Raw genomic sequence first — 20,004 nt, 5'->3', positions numbered from 1 at the left:
TTCATCTGCCATTTGGATGCCCAATTTTCCAGTCTCACAAGGTCTTCCTGCAATTTATCACAATCTGCTTGTGATTTAACTACTCTGAACAATTTTGTGTCATCTGCAAACTTGATTATCTCACTCGTCGTATTTCTTTCCAGATCATTTATAAATATATTGAACAGTAAGGGTCCCAATACAGACATTGTGCTATAAGGACATTGTTGCAAAGGCATTGTTTCAAAGTCATTGCCTTTAAGGTTGTCATTCCTTTAATGTGTATCAAATGAGAAGGTAAAATGGAAAAATAACATCAAATGAGAAGTGAGATCAACTTGTGAAAAACAGGATATAAAATTCATCATGGAAATGACTTACAATTTTAGGCTGTCATTCCTCTAATGGGCATTAAATATTCAATGAGAAGTAACTTTCTTCTCTTCAAGTGAGATCAACTTGTGCAAAAACCAGATAAAAAAAACTTTTTCATGGAAATGATCCTTAATTGATAATAGGAGTGACTAAAAATCATTATTGTACTAAGATTGAGTAGCGCTGTTACAAGAATCACTTAGAAATACATAACTATATTCAAGATACCATTTTGAGATATTTAATAATTTTATTAAAATTAAAAATAAGAGAATATAAGACCAGTGATTGTAACAATTGGCCCATAAGAAGTTTCTGAAAATTCAGATCTCTTGCCAATACTGAGGTCTTTTCTCTGGTATAAAAAATATTTTTGTGTCAGAAATACACAAAAGTTTAAAGTTTAATAAAGATCATTCTTTTTAACAGTGAAAAATTTTTCATAGTTCATAATAGTTTTTGATAGCAAACATCACATTACATAACGAGTTATTGTTTGCTTCTGAAATCTGCTGCCTGTGGCGTTCGGTTTGGAGAGGGAAGCTGGCAAAGCTGGAAGAAGCAGCACTGGGTAAGGCCTCTCCCAGACGTCTGGGGGTGGAGCGGGAAAGGGACACCTGAATGTGCCACAGGGTGTGGGGGAGAGGGAGGAGGGAAGGTGATGAAGCCAGGGGGTGGGGAGAAGGGTGAAGGGTGAAGGGAGAGGGAAGATGATTAATGAAGGGGTGGGAAGGAAAGGTGGAGGGAGGGGAATGGAAGAGAAGGGGATGCCAGGGGGTGGGGAGAGATGATAATGTCAGTGGGGGAGAGGGGGGAGAGAGTGGAGAGAAAGGGAAGGTGGTGATGGCAGGAGGTGAGAGAGAGAGAGAGAGGGATGATGATGAGGATGCCAGGAAGTGAGGAAGAGGGCAAATGCCTGGGGGTGAGGCGAAAGGGAAGAAAAGGTGATTGGCATGGGGAGTGGAGGGAGAGGGAAGCGAAGTGATGCCAGGGATGAGAGAGAGAGAGAAATGATGACACGATGACAGGGCTGAGGATGGGGTGGAGGAGAGGGAGAGGGAGAGGGAAAGTGATGATGCCAGGGAGTGCAGGCAGAGAAAATTTGATAAGGCAGGGGGTGAGGAAGAGGGATGGAGGAAGAGGGAAGAAGGAGTTAATTTCTGAGAGTAAATGTGGGGCTTGGCTGCACATTTTACTTTCTGGATCGCGGGACTAATAGGCTCATCAACATGCATTTGCATGTTGCGGGTGCTATTAGTTTCAGGGGCGGTTGGCTGCCTGTTTTCCATGCGCTATTACCCCTTACTGTATAAGGGGTAAAAATAGCACGTCAAAAACGCGCGGCCAAATGGAGACTAACGGTGCGCTCCCTACTGCATCAGCCTGACAGAGGGCATACAGAACAAGCCGAACTGCTATAAATCCTTAGGGGCAGATTTTAAGAGCCCTGCTCGCGTAAATCCGCCCGGATTTACGCGAGCAGGGCCCTGTGTGCCGGTGCGCCTATTTTACATAGGCGCACCGGCGCGCGCAGAGCCCCAGGACTCGCGTAAGTCCCGGGGTTTTCCGAGGGGGGCGGGCCCGATCCGCGCGGCGTTTTCGGGGCGGGATGTAGTGTTTCAGGGGCGGGTCCGGGGGTGTGGTTACGGCCCGGGGCGGTCCAGGGGCATGGCCTCGCCCTCCGGACACGCCCCCAGGTCGCGTCCCGGCGCGCTAGCGGCCTGCTGGCGCGTGGGGATTTACGTCTCCCTCCGGGAGGCATAAATCCCCCGACAAAGGTAAGGGGGGGGTTTAGACAGGGCCGGGGGGGGTGGGTTAGGTAGGGGAAGGTGAGGGGGGGCAAAAGAAAGTTCCCTCCGAGGCGCTCCGATTTCGGAGCGGCCTCGGAGGGAACGGAGGTAGGCTGCACGGCTCGGCGCGCGCCGGCTATACAGAATCGGTAGCCTTGCGCGCGCCGATCCAGGATTTTAGCGGCTACGCGCGTATCTACTAAAATCCAGCGTACTTTTGTTGGCGCCTGATGCGCCAACAAAAGTACGCCAAATCGCGCTTTTTGAAAATCTACCCCTTACTGAGAAACTACATGCTAACCAAAATACTGCACTTCTGCCACACATAGGAAACAAAGACAGAGCCTTATCTAATACAAGATAAGGAACTACAAATTAGAATCAAACATGCAGACAAAACTGAAAAGGAAAGCCTGAGAAACCAGCCTCAGCCTCTGGAATACTGAAGAAACAGCAAAATACAAATATATAAGAATGCACATTCCCAAAGATGGCATATTCCATTGCTGAAAATCAAACCTTTGTTGTTTGATCTTATTTTCTAATCAGTTGGTCCCAGTCTCATTGTTCCTCTTGTCTGTCTTTTCCTAGTTCCCTTTTCAGGGTCTCTTTTATTCTTTCTGTTTCTTCTTTCTCCTCATCTTCTTTTTCCTTTCATACAAACACACACACACACACACACACAGATTCTCTCTCACATGCACTCTCTCAGACAAATGCTCTCTCTCACATACACTATACAAAAGACCCAAAATGATATAACATGTGACCAAATCCAAACAATATGAGACCTGTTATATACACACAGGCTGTCACTCTCATATGCTCTCTCTCATATCCAGGCTTTCAGTCTCACATGCAAGCTCTCACAGGTTCCCACTCACTCTCTTTTACCCAGGCTCCCACTTGCACACATAGGTTCCCATTCTCACACAAAGGTTTTTACTCCCCTCCCCCCCCCCAGGCTATTTTACATGCTCTCTCCCACATGCAGGCTTCTACTTCCACATGCTCTCTCTCACATCAACTGTCACTCACACCCACATGATTTCTTTCATATACACACACACACAGGCTCTCGTCTCCCGTGCTCTCATACATACACAGGTAGGCTTCTCACTCCCATGCTCTCTCTCATACACATACACAGGCTTCTCACTCCCATGCTCTCTCTCATACACAGGCTTCTCACTCCCATGCTCTCTCTCATACACACATACATACACACAAAGGTTTCTCACCTCCATGTTCTCTCTTATACACACCCTCACACACACACAGGCTTCTCACTCCCATGCTCTCACACAGAGAAACACATACACACACACACACGCCTCTCACTCCCGTGCTCTCTCAAACACCACACACAGAGCATGGGAGTGAGCTTCTCACTCCCATGCTCTCTTCATACACACACACACACACACCCAGGCTTCTCAGTCCCATGCTCTTTCTCACACACACACACACACACACACAAACACACCCAGGCTTCTCACTCCCATGCTCTTTCTCACACACACACACACAAGCTTCTCATTCCCATGCTCTCTTTCATAAACACACACAGGCTTCTCACTCCCATGCTCTTTCTCATACACACACACACACACAGGCTTCTCACTCCCATGCTCTTTCTCACACACACACACCACACCCCCAGGCTTCTCACTCTCATGCTCTTTCTCACACACACACACACACACACACACACAGGCTTCTCACTCCCATGCTCTCTCTCACACACACACACACACACACACTGTTACGACTGTCGCTGCCTGAAGTCTCCACTCCGCCCACCTTACCTTTTTTGTGACTCCTCCCGGTTGATGGACATCTGGCTGCTGCGGCGTCTGGCTGCCGTCCTTTCTGGCGTCCCCGGTCCGGCTTGGGCGGTGCATCCCGCCATGTTGTCCAGGTACCATAGGGCGCATGCACCACGTGGCCCTGCTTCTTATTCTCTCTTTGGCACCAACTTCAGGGGCGTCCCCCTGTGATGACATCACGCATCCTGGATACAAAAGCCTACACCTTTTGCTAGCTAATCGAGTTAGCATGAGACTCCTTACGGATGGGATTCGCTCTCCGTACCTAGCTACTCTGCCTCTCCAACATTTGGACTTTATCCTAACGGGGTACCCGCTCCTCGGTGGCCTCTCTCCTTTCTTTCAGGTGCTATCAGGAACCGGTACTCGCTCCTCGATGGCCCATGTTCCCTGACTCGCTGCCTGAACTTATCGCTTCTGCTTGGAAGATACCGCTGCCTACATCATCAGTGAGTTAACAACTTTATTTCCTCAGAGCTGTTCCCTGGACCCAGGTACTCGCTCCTAGAGGGCCTATTCCTATTCCAGCTTCTGTGTCACCTTCCGGGAGAGACTGCTGTGTGAGTAACTTTACCAACGAGGCTCCATACCAGAACTCTGTGTATGCTCCACTGTACTCACTATCTCAGTTTTCTCCACTACAGCACAGCCATAGAGGGAATCGCTGTTCCAGTATCCTGAAGAACCCTAGCCCAGTCAGGCTTCATCTCTACTCACTGCTGCCACCTCCTCTGCTGGCTTATCAACTCTGCCTAATAAAAGATATAACTGTCTTGTGTGTCCCAAAGCTGCACCTGACCCTGTGGCCCCTCATGGGACTTCCCCCCATGGGCGTTGTCAACTGCCACAGTGTCCAAGGGTCCACCCAAAACTTTACAAACAATAACACACACACACACAAAGGCTTCTCACTCCCATGCTCTCTTTCGTACACACACACCCAGGCTTCTCATTTTCATGCTCTCTCTTATACATACTGAGGCTTCTCTCTCTCATGCTCTCTCTCATATATACAATATACATTCGCACACACACACCAGCTTCTCAATCCCATGCTCTTTCACACAGGTGCTTCTCACTCCCATTCTGTCTCTCTCTCATACATGCACAAACCACACACTGTATCAGGGCTTCTCCATCTCTTCGGGCCTCCTTGCTGCAAGGCCTCTTCTCGGCTGTGTGTGTGTTGAACTCCACGATGGCACTGTAACGTTCAGGCCTCTCTTCTCAGGCCGCATGGGATGAGTTCCACAACGGCCATGCAACGATCGGCCTCTTCTCGGGCATTGGGTCACGTGGGATGAGCTCCAAAATGACTCTTCAACATTCAGGCCTCTCTTCTCAGGCCACGTGGGATGGGATGACTCCTTGATGGCCCTGCGATGATCGGGGCTCTTCTCGAGCATTGGGCTGCGTGGGTTGAGTTCCGCGATGGCCCTTCGACAGTTGGGCCTCTCTTATTGGGCCATGTGGGATAAACTCCATGACAGCCCTGTGACAGTCAGGGCTCTCTTCAGGTGATGGCCCTATGACGATCGGGGTTCTTCTTGGGCATTGGGCCATGTGGATTGAGCTCCATGATGGCCCTGTGTGGTCAGGCCTGTTCTTGGGCCATGCAGAATGAGCTCTGTGATGGCCCTGCAAAGGACAAGTCAGGCATTGGGCCGGGCAGGATGAGTTTCGTGATGGTCCTGTATCAGGCCTCTCTTCTCAGGCGCTGGGTAACTGAGTGGGTGGGCCTGAGTGCAAAGTGAGTGGGCCACGGCCCACCAAGGCCCACCTGTGGCTATGCCACTGGGTCAGGTGAGAGGGAGAGCATGATTATGATATGATGCTGGGGGAAGAGGGAAGGAAATGATGATGATGCCAAGGGATAAGGGGTGAGCGAAGGTGATGATGCTAATTGCATGGTGGGAGAGGGAAGAGAAGAGAAAGTGATGATGGGGAAGTGGATGGTGTGCCATGATGAAATGACCCCTGTGCCAGATGTGCCATGAAACAAAAAGGTTGGGAACCACTGAGCTAGAAGCAGGAAGATCCTGGATTCTCTGGAGGTGGTGATCTGGGGCCTTTGCATCTTATGGGGCAGATTTTTAAAGCCCTGCGTGCGTAAATCCGGCTGGATTTACGCGCACAGAGGGGTTACGCACGCCAAGCCTATTTTGCATAGGCCCGGTGACGCGCGCAAGCCCCGGGACACTCATATGTCCTGGGGCTTTGAAAAAGGGATGGGAAGGGGGCGGGGGCGGTCCGGGAGCGGGACTGAGGCCTCTGGCACAGCGGCCAGCGGGCAGGCGTAAATAGCAAAATAAAGGTAGGGAGGGATTTAGGTAGGGCTGGGGGGCAGGAGATAGGGGAAGGGAGGGGAAGGTGGGGGGAGTGGAAGGAAAGTTCCCTCCGAGGCCGCTTTGATTTCGGAGTGGCCTTGGAGGAAAGCCATGGGGCTTGGATGGGTAGTGGTCTTGTGTCAGGGGAAGGGCAGGAGAGATCAGGTATGGCTGAGCTTGGGGAGAATGTTCCAGGGATATCCTGAATTCCTTTTTTTGCAGGGAGAGGTTCCGGGTAGGCGCAGGTCTATGCATTTTGAGGGTCGGGGGGGGGGGGGGGGGTCGAATGCCCTGGGGTGGGGTTGAGTGCATCAGGAGGCAAGCCTCGCTTTTTTCCAGCTTCGACGATTGGGAAAGGAGAGAAGCGTTGTGGTAAAAGCAAGGCAAAGGGGGTCACTTGATGCGGTGAAGCCGGCAGATGCTAGATTGCTAAGCTCCAGGTGCTACTCCCGTGTTTCTTCATAAAATACAGCAATTACGGATCTTCTCAACTGTGAAACTTCATCTTACCCAGCGGAAAGTGAAGATACACAGCTTGGAAGGACTTAAATTTCCAGAATGGCTAGTCGGCTCCAGAAAAAAAGAAAAAGACAAAGTGAAATCAACTGACTCTAATATGGCGGATGCACGTGAAGATATGGAAAGCAATGGCCTAACAGAAGAAATGATTACAGCTCTTACCTCAACGGTGGTTCTCGCTCTAGATCAGAAATTTGACAACTTGTCGGGACAGATCCAAGAAGTAAGTGCCTCATTAGAATCATTCAATAATCGAATGGACACTGTTGAAGCCAGAATTAGCCTCAACAAGGACGAAATGTTAAAGATGCAGGGCAAGCTGCTGGCCCTTGAGAAATAGTTAAAGGAGAAAGAAGCAAAGATAGGTCAAGACGTAGTAACTTGTGATTTGTGGGATTCCCCGAAGAGGTCCCTGGACATAAGCTTGCAAAGATTCTCGAATCCTGGCTTCCACAGTGCTAGGACTTCCCGAGCTCAATGGCGTCTCTTGTAATAGAGGGTGCTCATCATCTGGGGCCGCATACAAGAGTCGCCATCACAAAGTTACTGAACTATGCCCATAAAGTTCTACTATTACGGCAATTTCAGAAACAACGGAAACTAAGTTACAAGGACTCCACCACGTTACTATTCCAAAATTACTCTGCGGCGGTAACTTTACAACAGAAACAATTCTCTGCTGTTTGCAATTTGTTGGTGAATTGCAACATCATATTCACTCTTGCTTATCCTGCTAAGTTGAGAGTTTGGCATGCCAGCGGCAGCTAAATATTTTACAAACACCTTGATGACTGCTGGGAGTGCAATTGCAGAGGAGGGCTGATGAGACTCTGCTGCAGATGAACAAGAAGATTCTTTATTTGCTAATTTGTAGCGAGGATACCATTCTAGACTATGGTTTAATCATGGTTTTCTACTGTTAAGTTGCAGAAACCGATGGCTTACAGTTCCTGACTGTTTTATTTACATTCTAGGCATTGTGTATATTAACATGGGAAGGGAAGCATTAACCAGCATTATAGCAGAGGCAGCTTCCGAACACATCTTGACTTCCCATGCTCCATTTGGAGCCTGATGTGATTTCCTTGTTAGTTTTTGGGAGAGGGTGGGGGGAGGGGGGTAGAAGGGAGGGAATGTGAGAACATAGGGGAAGGAAGGAAATATCAAGAAATAACCATAGCAGTCAATCCTTTTTTTGCACTGTATATCCAGATCGAGCATTGCTATGAGAGATCCAGCAAGGAGTATCTCTGGGCAGCAGCAGTATAGTTTAATTCCTACATTCCAAAATGGCTACCTCGATTAATATTATAAGCTGGAATGTGGCCGGGGTAGGCTCGCCTGTGAAAAAAGAAAAGGTATTAACCCATCTACAAAATTTATATAGCTCGATAGTATTTCTACAAGAAATGCACATGTCTGCTCGGGAGCATATGAAACTTCAGAAACACTGGGTAGGGCAGGTATTTGCGGCCCAGGGAACCTCTCATATATAATAACATAGTAATGATGGCAGAAAAAGACCAAAATGGTCCATCTAGTCTGCCCAGCAAGCTTCCCAAGGTAGTAAATTCCGCTCCGTGGGTTACCCCCAGGTTTCTGTTAAGGGCAGTACTGCCGCTCCATGCAGGTTACCCCCAGGTTTTGTTAAGGCAGTAACTGCCGCTCCGTGCAGGTTACCCCCAGGTTTCTGTTAAGGGTAGTAACTGCCGCTCCGTGCAGGTTACCCCCAGGTTTCTGTTAAGGGCAGTAACTGCCGCTCCGTGCAGGTTACCCCCAGGTTTCTGTTAAGGGCAGTAACTGCCGCTCCGTGCAGGTTACCCCCAGGTTTCTGTTAAGGGCAGTAACTGCCGCTCCGTGCAGGTTACCCCCAGGTTTTGTTAAGGGTAGTAACTGCCGCTCCGTGCAGGTTACCCCCAGGTTTTGTTAAGGGCAGTAACTGCCGCTCCGTGCAGGTTACCCCCAAGCTTTTTTATTTATTCCCATCCTCTAGCCTTTAGGGAATCACAGTGTTTATCCCATGCCCCTTTGAAATCCTTCATAGCAGGGAGTGGTAATCCTTTTACATCATAATATAGCTTTCCAAGCAGATCAGGATAGTGCAGATGATGAGGGTCGATATATTTTAGTTTCAGGAGCTCTGAGAGGTAAACATACTATTTTACTATCTATTTATGGGCCTAATGTTTATGATGCTACTTTTCTGCCAAAGGTTATTAATCTTGTCTCAAAGGTCGGTCCTGCTCAGTCGGAGGGGACATGTACTGTGTCCTAGACCCCATCATGGATCGACAGCAGACAAGCCAGCTGCGTTGCAGCTTTTAGATATCTGGCAAGTACTTAACCCGCATACTAAAGATTATACTCATATTTCCCGATCACACCCTTCTAAGGCACGGCTAGATTATATATTTATTTCTAAATCATTGTTTTCCTTTTGTACCAAGGCGAATATAGAAGCGCTAGTTATATCTGATCATTGTCCAGTCTCTTGTACAATGGAAAACTTTTCTTTGCAGTCCTCTCCTTCTACTTGGAAAATGCCAGCCTGCTGGATCAATGGCACGAGTAGGAGTACCATAATAAGCAGCCTATAGATCAGCCTGTACTGTTTTGGGAAACGACCAAGGTAGCAATGAGAGGAGAAAGTATGGGCTATTTCATTAAAAGAAAAAGGAAGCAGCTAGAGAAATTCTAGAACTGACAAACCAACCGAAAATGGCAACGCAGCAATCTTAAAATCTAATTTAGAATGGGATAAACTTACACTCCGGGAGCGCAGGGCCGGCGCCCATTACGCGAGCTTTGGCGGTCGGCTAGGCGCCGAGCCGTAGGGGGCACCGAAGAGCAGCCACGTGGTGCCGCAAGCGGGGCCTATCCCGCTCATGGCAAAGAGAAATAGAATTCCCTCCAGCTGAGAAATAGACAATTCCAGTAAGGACAACCTTCTAAAAAAAAAAAAAAAAAAGCCTCCATGGTGGTTGGGTCTGCTGGTTCAGCTTTGCATAGTAAGACTGAAAGATCTCTGCTATTGCAATGGTACTCGTGTGCAGTTTACAAATGAAGCCTCTTTCTGGGGCTGAACTAATTTTCTCGCGGCCCTGAGAAGCACACAGTCTCTGTTTCTCTTTGCCGCGAGCGGGATAGGCCCCACTTGCAGCACCACATGGCTGCTCTTCGGCGCCCCCTACAGTCACTAAACCAATTACCAAAATTCTCACCCTCATTAAGGGGACTGTTAATGGTAAAGTAGCATTTCAAAGGGCGTGGGAATGTGATCTGGAGATGGATCTAGAAGATGCGGAATGGGACCAAATTTTTTAGCGCTGTCAGTAGAAGTTCAGTATGGGTATAAGGTGCTGTACCTGTGGTACTTAACCCCAGCTAAACTAAGCAAAATATTTAGGGGACTGAATAACTTGTGCTGGAAAGGCTGTGGCCAGGTTGGGACTTACCTACACATGAGGTGTGGGTGTTCACAGGTTCAGCGATTATGGATGGCTGTTATTGATTTTATCTATATGGTTACCCATGTTCTGGTTCCCAGTGAGCGCAAAGTATGTTTAGTGTATGCTCACTTCATGGACAGCGGCATCCACACCCAGCGCTGGATACATCACACATTCACTGCTGTCAAATGTGAGCTTGCTCTGTGGTGGCGGAAGGCTGAAACACCGTCTCTGCGCCAGGTCATCACCAGATTAGATAATATATTTCATATGGCAAAGTTAACAGCTCTCCGCAATGACCACCTTCACAGCTTCGAAAAAGCTTGGCAGCCTTTTGTAACCTGGAAGGCTAGCGGTGAGACTCACTCCAAGAGTGATCCCCCTAAATAAATACTGGCCTGGTCTGCGGCTTCTCTCAGCTCTCCTTTAAGGGCACTTACCCCACAGACTTTAAAAGCTAGCCTATTCTTCAGTAAGCTCCTGGATGGCACACCATAGCGACTCCAGTTGATCTACGGGGGGGGGGGGGGGGGGGAAGAGGGTGTTGGGTGAGTCAGGGGGTGGATAAACTTAGAAGAGAAAATTCACACCATAGGGCCTTTATGAGAAGGTAAAGTAGACATTAAAAGAGACAAGCCAAAGTTCAATGTACAACTCATTTTATTACATAATGTTATATGTTACAATACTGATTGTATCTTTATCATGTTGATTGGTCGGATAAGTTACATACACTAATGTCAGTGCTTATGCATACTGATCTCTTGTAGGGATGTGAATCGTTTTTTGACTATTTAAAATATCGTCCGATATATTTTAAATAGTCAAAAATCGTTAGAAGCGCGATACAATAGGAATTCCCCCGATTTATCGTCAAAAATCGTAAATCGGGGAAGGGGGAGGGGAAGGGGGAGGGCGGAAAAACCGGCACACTAAAACAACCCTAAAACCCACCCCGACCCTTTAAAATAAATCCCCCACCCTCTCGAACCCCCCCAAAATGCCTTAAATTACCTGGGGTCCAGAGCGGGGGTCCTGGTGTGATCTTTTACTTTCGGGCCTGCGGAGAGTTGTAGAAATGGCGCCGGCATTTTGTGCAAAATGGCGCCGGCCGTACGGCAACACGATTTGACTGCAGGAGGTCGTTCCGGACCCGCTGGACTTTTGCAAGTCTTGTGGGGGTCAGGAGGCCCCCCCCAAGCTGGCCAAAAGTCCCTGGGGATCCAGCGGGGGTCCGGGAACGACCTCCTGCAGTCGAATTGTGTTGCCGTATGGCCGGCGCCATTTTGCACAATGGTCCGGCAATGGTCCGGCAAACATCTTAAGTCAGCTTTTTATGTTCTTACGTTCCAAATGTTGCAAAACAGGAAAAAGAATATTCTGTAAAGAAGTGATGCACAAATACATGAAACTGAAATTAGAAATACTAGAACTAAACTCAGACAGGCACAGCGTTTGAGGTCAGGCCCTTGTAGGGACGTAAGGCCTGGACGGAAAGGCACAGCATTTGAGGTAGGGAATAAGGCCTGGACGGACAGGCACAGCATATGAGGTCAAGCCCTTGTAGGGATGTAAGGCCGGATGGACAGGCACAGCATATGAGGCCAGGTCCTTGTAGGGACATAAGGCCTGGATAGACAGGCACAGCGTTTGAGATCAAGCCCTTGTAGGGATGTAAGGCAGGGATGTAAGGCCTGGACAGACAGGCACAACGTTGAGGTCAAGCCCTTGTAAGAACATAAGGCCTGGACGGACAGGCACAGTGTTTGAGGTCAGGCCCTTGTAGGGATGTAAGGCCTGGACAGTGGACAGACTGGCAGAGCGTTTGAGGTCAAGCCCTTGTAGTGACATAAGGCCTGGATGGACAGGCACAGCATTTCAGGTCAAGCCTTTATAGGGCCGTAAGACCTGCACAGTGGATAGACTGACATAGCATTTCAGGTCAGGCCCTTGTAGGGACAAAAGGCCTGGACAGTGGACAGACTGGCACAGCGTTTCAGGTCAGGTCAAGCCCTTGTAGGAACATAGGGCCTGGATGGCAGGCACAGCATTTGAGGTCAAGCCCTTGTAGGGACGTAAGGCCTGGATGGACAGGCACAGCGTTTGAGGTCAGGTACATGTGCTGATATTATCTGGAGCATAGGAGGCAGCTGGAGCTGCTGCAAGGCTTTCAATTGCTTTTATTCACCTTGCCAATCACAGGGAAAATCTGAAAACCCAAGCAAAGGCAGGTTTATTTTCAAAAACACTAGCATTTCCATCAATTTTGGTGCCAGCCTTGAGCGATGAGGGCTCATGATATCCCCTGTCATTGAAAATATACATTCACTGGGCACACTGGTTGGTGGACATGACAGATATCGCTGAGCCACTTTGGCTAGGTGTGGCCAGACAGAGGACTTGTGTGCCCAATAGGCCAGCGGATCTGTCTGCATGTCCTCTATGGGTTCTGTGAGATACCGTGTCACTGACATTTGTGCTGGTGTCTCCTTTGCTTGGGTGGGCTGAGAGTCCTTCTTGCCAGCTGCTTTCACTCTAGCCCATTCCAGAAAAGATGAATTTTTAGGGGCAACATGGCTTTGGCGTACTGAAGTGGAGGAGGAAGTACTAGCTATCGCTGACAGAGTGCTGTTCCTGCTTGGGCTTGTACTACTCTCTGAAGTGCCCGCTGTTTCCTCCTCTGCTTCATGCCTAATCTGTCTCTGCCTATGGCGTGCCTGTTCACGGACGTTTCCTAATAGCAGCTGCTTCACAAATGTGAGACAAATGTGAGACAATCGGACTGTAGGGTGTTTCCCTTTCACACAGGGATCACAGATTGTGGCGAGCATGTATCTGCAGTCCTTTTGTAAAAGGTCGTAATCTCTCTTGCACCTGCTTCTGCAACAAGTCCAGACAATGCAGCACCTCTGCTGTCATTCCCTCTTCCTGCTTAAAAGCCCTCCAAATTTTCCTCCCAAAAATAAACTATAGGGATGATGTCAGCCAAGGTGGCATCCTTGAAGGGCTGCAGGATCCTTGAAGTGGCTCCAGATTGCAGATGTCTTTCGTGATCCCTTCTCTATAGCCTTCGGGGTGGATGCTGGCACTGGAGCTGAAGTAGTGGGTGCACCCTGAGAATACCAGGGGCATCAGTCACATTCTGTGCCTGCACTAACTGCTCTTCCTTCTTATCATCATCAGTTTCATCTTTCCCCTGCAGCAATGAAGTGGAGGCTAAGACAGAACTAACTGATCCTGCTAAACCTTCTTCAGCTATTACTTCTTCCATTTCTGATGATGAGAATCCCACACAAGATGATTCTTCATCGGAATCAGAAGCAAACAGTGTCTGTGCTACATTGTCAGCGCTAACTAGAGTCTGCTCTCGCACTGCTGCTTTTGGGTCTCACCCTTTTGTCTTGCATGACTCAGCCTCCCCTTCCCTCACCTCCAAAACAACAGGGTCAGAAACAGGTGGTGGAGGTGCATCATCTTTAAATTTCATTTTTTTCCGGATGGAACTGCCTGCCCCTCCAGAGCTTTTAGATTGGAACAGCTCCCTTCTTAACTTTAATGGGGGAGTGGCACTGCCTTTTGAAGTGCCTCCTCTGCCAGTCCCAATCCCTCGACCACGTGTACCTTTCCCTGACATCATGGATTTAATGTCACTGCCTACTAGAGATTTCACTTAAAATAATTATTTCTTTATTGGTGACTAAACACCTATGTACCAATATATGTGAGTCTGGAAAACACACAAAGAGAAAAGACTGCAAGCCAGCCCAATTCCTACAAGTAATGCTGCTTGTTCTTTGAAAATACCAACTCCCAGACAGCCACTGCAATTCTCACACTATTTCCCACCCCAGGGGGGGTAAGATCAGCAGCAAAATGCCACTGCTGGCAGCTTGTCTCAGTGGGACAGACAGACAGTCTGAGTTCAATTTTTAAAAAAGTGCAGTAAATGTCACTGCCTACTAGGGATTTCAATTAAAAGAATTATTTCTTTATTGGTGACTGAACACCTCTGTACCAATATATGTGAGTCTGGAAACTGCCCACAGACACCCAGTGCACTGCCTTCTTGGCTTAAAAGAGCACTGCTGTACCAATAAAGGTGAGTCTGGAAAACTGCCCACAGATGCCCAGTGCAGTGCCTTCTTGGCTTAAAAGAGCACTGCTGTACCAATAAAGGTGAGTCTGGAAAACTGCCCACAGATGCCCAGTGCACTGCCTTGTTGGCTTAAAAGAGCACAGAGAGACAGTCTGAGTTCAATAAAAAAAAAGTGCATTTAAGAAAAAAGCCTGGCCTGCACAGCAGCAAAAACAAAGAAATATATTTTTCAATGGAAAATTCTATCAAAGTAGCTAGCAATTAAATATATCTCCCACCCACAACACCCAAATCCTGCTTGCAAACTACACCAGGGAGTAAGATAAGCAGCAAAATGTCACTGCTAGCAGCTTGCTCAGTGGGAGAGACAGAGAGAGACTGTCTGATTTCAATTTAAAAAAAAAGTGTGGTCAAAAAAAGCCTTGTTGGTTATCACTGCAGCAAAAACGAACAAATTTCTTTTTCAATGGAAAATTTTATCAAAGTAGCTAGCAATTGAATACAGATTTAAGACACTCAGACTAGCTCCCCTGACCACCCCCGCAAAGAAAGAGCGTGGCACGCCGCGTGCTTAAGGTATAAATAGTAACGCGTCATCAGGAACAGCGTCACAGAGCACTGAGTGAGAACGGCGATTGGCTGCATTAGAAAAGTGCTTAGCTCTGATAGGTTGCATTCTCGTCTCCTTGCCAACCTGTCTGACCCACTCTATGACAGGGTTGTGAGGTCACTTATGACTCACAGGAAAGGGCTGGTTTTTGCTATGGATACTCCCACATGGCCTTCTCCTATTTCAAACGGCCGCTAAGAAATCACTGCGAACCAAAAGAATGAAACTAATATGATTAATATGATATGTTTCATTCGTGAGGGATCGCCATGCGTTTCGCGGACCCACGCATCAAACGGAAAGGGACTTGCGCATTGCGGATTGCCCATGCGTTGAAAACAAATGCACATCCCTAGCAGTTAGTGCTATTTTGGTATGGGAGGTTTACTATATTGTAATTGTAATTCACTTTACTCATGGCTTTAAGAAACAAGTATACACCCAACATACATTACAATAGGTCTAATACCATATGGGTTCCAAATGTTTTTGCTATTTTTTTGCTTTTAGCAGGGTTTTCTGGTTGACATACAATATGTATATTATATTTACATGCACTGCTGGGATACTTTTATCTCAAAAAACTATACTTAGATTTTACATAAAAAAGGACATTCAATTATTATAAATGTATAATTTTTACTTATGTGCTTGGGCAGAGGGTGGGGGAGGGTGTGTGCAAGGCAGAAGATTTTCCTAAGGCACCTAATACCCTTGCACCTGCCCTCAGCGGACTCAGTCTCACCTACTGAATGTCACTGCACGAAAATCCAATATCATCACAGAGAAAAGTGTCTGTTTCTCGGACCTTGTAAGTTTACTTTTTGAATTTTTGCCAAGAAAATACCTCTACTTTTCTGGAAGATGTGTTTTTGGTTTTGTTTTTTTTAATCTACCATGATTCACTGTGCTGCTAGAGCACCACCTAAGGACCAGACCAACAGACACCTCCAACACGAAGAGCCAGTACCTGAAAAGCACAATATAAGTAAGTTTAAGCATTCGGAGTCTTATTTATACAAGAATGACTCACACAGCTAAACTTGTCTTACTGAGGATTGGCGCATTCCTGAGATATGAGGGTAGTAGGGTGGGACAAGCTGTAGCTGTGACAGAGCTGGGAAAACGAAACTCAAGTAAGGGCTGGGAAACTGAAAGTGAGAAGGAAGGCAACCACAGCTTCTATGAGAGAGAAAAGCACTGTCCCTCTGTCTCGGGCAGCAGATCAGCCTCTGCACCAGGTGTGACACTGAAGAGCTGGGAGACACCGGATTCACACAGAATCAGCCAAGCTCCACACTCCCTGCCCTGCCTGCTCAAAAGCAAACATGGATCTTGCAAAGCCAGTGCTAAAGAGCTGGATATATTCATTGGCGAGAAACTCCAGCCAAATAAGGGGTTTCTGGACCAGATGGGAGTTGCTGTTGACACCGTCTGCACATTCCTAAAGGAAAACTGCTTTAAGGGATCCACATCCAAGATGAAGGTGCTAAAGGTAGTTAAGGTAAGTGAAGGACTTAACACTAGCAGGCTGCATCATTTTGCCTCACCCCTGCCCTTCAAATAAAACACTGCTCTATTTGTGTTAATTCACTTTAAAATGCATTAAGTCAAACATAACAGCAGTGCAAGTACCAAACCAAATAGCTTTACACATCGGAGAAAATAGTCCACGGCATCAACTGATATCTATAACTATGCAGCACTCGCCCTCGAGAAGACCTTTCCTTTCCTCTTATAATTATTGCTGTTATTACCCACCTTTTTCACTACTCAAGCCTTGCCATGCCAAATATCTGGGGATGAGACAGCTGTGCTGTGCTGTCACCACTGCATTTATATTTACAGCCTCCTTGCTCCAGCCATATTCCTGGCCTGAGTCCTGTATGCTTTTTGCTTTTTAAGTTACATAAACAAGAAGTCACTTGTCAAGAAACAAGGAAACATTTACAAGATGAAAAAAGAAAAATAAATAAAAAATCTTCACAGACTTTAGTTCCCAGTAAGGGGGTGGAGAATGAAATATATGCAGGGAAAAGTAAATAGAAAAATGTAATAAAGAAAAAGCTTAGCAAAAAAACTCCAGAGCATAATAGATAATGCATTCAATTATGACTCAGCAGGAAAAACATAACTGGGTCCTGCATTCTAGTTTATCTTCCCCAGTCACCCGGTATTTGTGGTCTGGGTACTCAGGACTGTTTGAACCAAACTAAAACTAATGCCCACTACCAGCCAGGTGACCCTAACTAATGGCACCTGAGTGCCCCATTTTCCTTGTTTTCTGGCTGGTGAGCTGCCACCCCTTGCTAGTGAGACAAAACCCCTACCCCCAGCCCTGGCTCTTGGGTGTGGTGGGGAATTCAGTTCTTGCTGGCTCCCTGCTATTTACCATCTTCCACCTCCCCCCCATCTGCCCCCTTTTACCTTCTTTTGTAGCAAGGACCAAAGTTGAGAAGGGTCAGAGCCAAGCCGAACTCTCAAACAAGACACACTTAACTGCCCAGCCAGTGGGTACTAACAGGTCACCTAAACTCATTCCCCTCTGTGCTTTTAGGAGCTTAAATATGCTAAACAATTGCAAGGTCATTTGTGATGCCATATAAAAACCAGACCCAAAGCCCTATTTAGGGTATGAAAAGTCTTGAATATCAAGCTACAGGGCACATGCTGAAACAGGTTACATCCAGCATGATTAGAGAGGTTCGTTTTTAAAGCCTTAATCCTGTCTGCCTATGAAAAGTACAAGGCAGGCCTCATTCTTTTAAGCTCTGCAAATATCTTCTGTAATACTGGAGCTCAATAAGCATGTACAGGTCTGAATATTTTTCAGATAAATAAATAACCCAAAGAGTTGAACCCAGTTGGAGAACACCTTACAGTAAATTGAGCCAGAAAGGAAGAAATATTAAATTTAGTATTATCTCTGATTTCTGATAATTCATTTTATAGCCTGACATTTTTACACATAATGCACTTGGCCAGATGTGTTGTCGGTCAGCAAGGTGTATGTCGGTCACATATTGTATGTGCTCCCCTTTACTCAGGTCCTACAGTAGTAAAGTGCTAGGCCTGGCCAAAGAGTGCAGGAGAGCTACTGGCAGAGCTTACATGCCAGTGGCTAGAGTGCTGCAGGCCGGGGCCACTGGCAGTGCGATGGAGGAAAGCTCAAAGCAGCTGGCTGGAGGAAGACTCATACATGCATGCATGCACTAGTGTGCACTAGCGTGCACATGCACCCTTCCTTCTCTGAGGCTTGGTGGTGGTGGGGATCACAGGACCTGCTAGTAGGAGCAACAGGGAATCAATTACTCTTGCCTCTTAAGTCCCATGGAGCAGCAATGGGTTAAGGGCAAGGTGGGGGGACATAGGGAGGTCTGGGGTTCAGGGAGGGCCTTTTGTAAGAGGGTTTGGTGGGTGGGGAAGGGGGTACTTTTGTTTTCTTTTAATTTTTTGGGTTTCACTTTTTTTTGGCAGGTAGTGCCGGGGAGGGGGTCAGGCTGTGCTGGGGCTGAAGCAGAGATAAAGTAAGGGATGGATGGATATCTGCAGACTGAGATAACAGCAACAGGGCCACCCAGAGATTAGGGAGGCGCAGGAGAAAGAAGGAAGCCTTGAGAAAGCAAATATAACTGAACTGTAAGTTGCATTTCCACATTGTTTTGTGGAACTGCATGAGACAGCACGGTGGTTTGTTAGTTTTCACCAATAAAGACATGCATGAAGATTTTTGGCAGAATCCAGCCTGAAGTCTGTTCTCTGCTTGGTACCAAACTTCCCCTAAAAACAAACAAAGGAGTGAAGAGGTTTATTCTCTCTGGGGCCACTTCCCTAATGTGCCACCAGGGGGCGCCATGCAATATTTAAATTAGAGGTCACCTTGTCAAGCAGGCGCTAGGGTCAAATGCGCGCCCCTAGCGCCTCCTTGACAACTGGTGCTCACGAGCGGCCGGCTGTCCATGGCCGTCTGCCGGTAAAGAAAATGGACGCTGACTTTATCGGTTGTCCATTTTCCTAATCGGCGCACAGCCACGGGTTCGGGAAACAGACGCTTGTTAACTGAGCGTCCGTTTCCCAAACATGACTGCCGGCACTTTTTTAAAACACTTTTCTTTTTTGGACTTTTCATTCCTCCTACTTAATACCGCAATGATATTAAGTAGGAGGCCTGTGAGCACACATTGCCTCAGGAACCAAACTCACTAAAAGCTCCCGCTGCTGCTGTTGGGCCAAGGACCAGCCCCTAAAGGCTTTTCCTGCTATGGGAAACAATGGGGGACAGGAGGCAACACTGCCACAAAATGTGGCTCGAGCACTTCCAGACTATGCCCATGGCAGCTGCCCCTCTGCACAGCACATGCATTGCTGCAGGAGTATTGATGACTTACAGGAAGAGCATTTCTATCCTGGCTGAAGGCATTAACCCTTCAGGACAACCTGAGGTTGCAATCAGTATTTCAAACCTGACCTAGAATTCTGTATTTAAATAAAATAAATACATACGTTTCTCCTTTTTCTTTTGTCAATATCAAATTTGAAAAAATAAAATAGAAATAAATACATTTTTGCTTTTATTTGAAAGCATCCTGTTTACTTCAAAAATCCTTCAGAGTATGATAACAAGAGGCATTTCAACTCAGGCTGACTCATAACATATAAATACACTTTCTCAAAAGATGAAAACAAGAGGCAAAGTTCACAGCCCCTGAGTGGGAGGGAATCCCAGCCATTACACAAGAGTGACACCTACTGGCTAGTGCAGGTACCAGAGAGCCCCTCAGGCTGCTCCTGTCAACTAGACTAGGACTGTCGCTGCAATGGCTACACAGACAGGAAGTTAAAATGAAGGGGATACAAATAGATGGTAGGATTGCCAACCGGCTCCAGAGTTTCAGGACAGGTCGATCCAGTCCTGGTTTTACTCCCCTGCATGCAGGTACTTATCTGTCTTGCTCTTCTTAGGGAATGCAATGTGGAAATCAGAATAAGTCCCAGCATGCAGTGGGGTAAAACCAGGACTGGATCGACCT

General features: G+C 47.2%; 1 protein-coding gene across 1 annotated transcript in view; it reads left to right on the top strand.

Annotated features, from left to right (window-relative positions):
- LOC115073073 overlaps positions 1-20,004 on the top strand; it is a 165,817-nt gene that overhangs the window by 126,076 nt on the left and 19,737 nt on the right. Inside the window, exon 14 of the mRNA XM_029571219.1 lies at positions 16,012-16,478. Coding sequence (XP_029427079.1) covers positions 16,012-16,478 — 467 coding nt within the window. The remainder of the gene's footprint in view (positions 1-16,011; positions 16,479-20,004) is intronic.

Source organism: Rhinatrema bivittatum, chromosome 11, assembly GCF_901001135.1.
Source record: "Rhinatrema bivittatum chromosome 11, aRhiBiv1.1, whole genome shotgun sequence".
In the NCBI taxonomy this organism is placed as follows: Eukaryota; Metazoa; Chordata; class Amphibia; order Gymnophiona; family Rhinatrematidae; genus Rhinatrema; species Rhinatrema bivittatum.
Note: the sequence above shows the minus strand (reverse complement) of the source record. Positions and strands in the feature narration are given on the sequence as shown.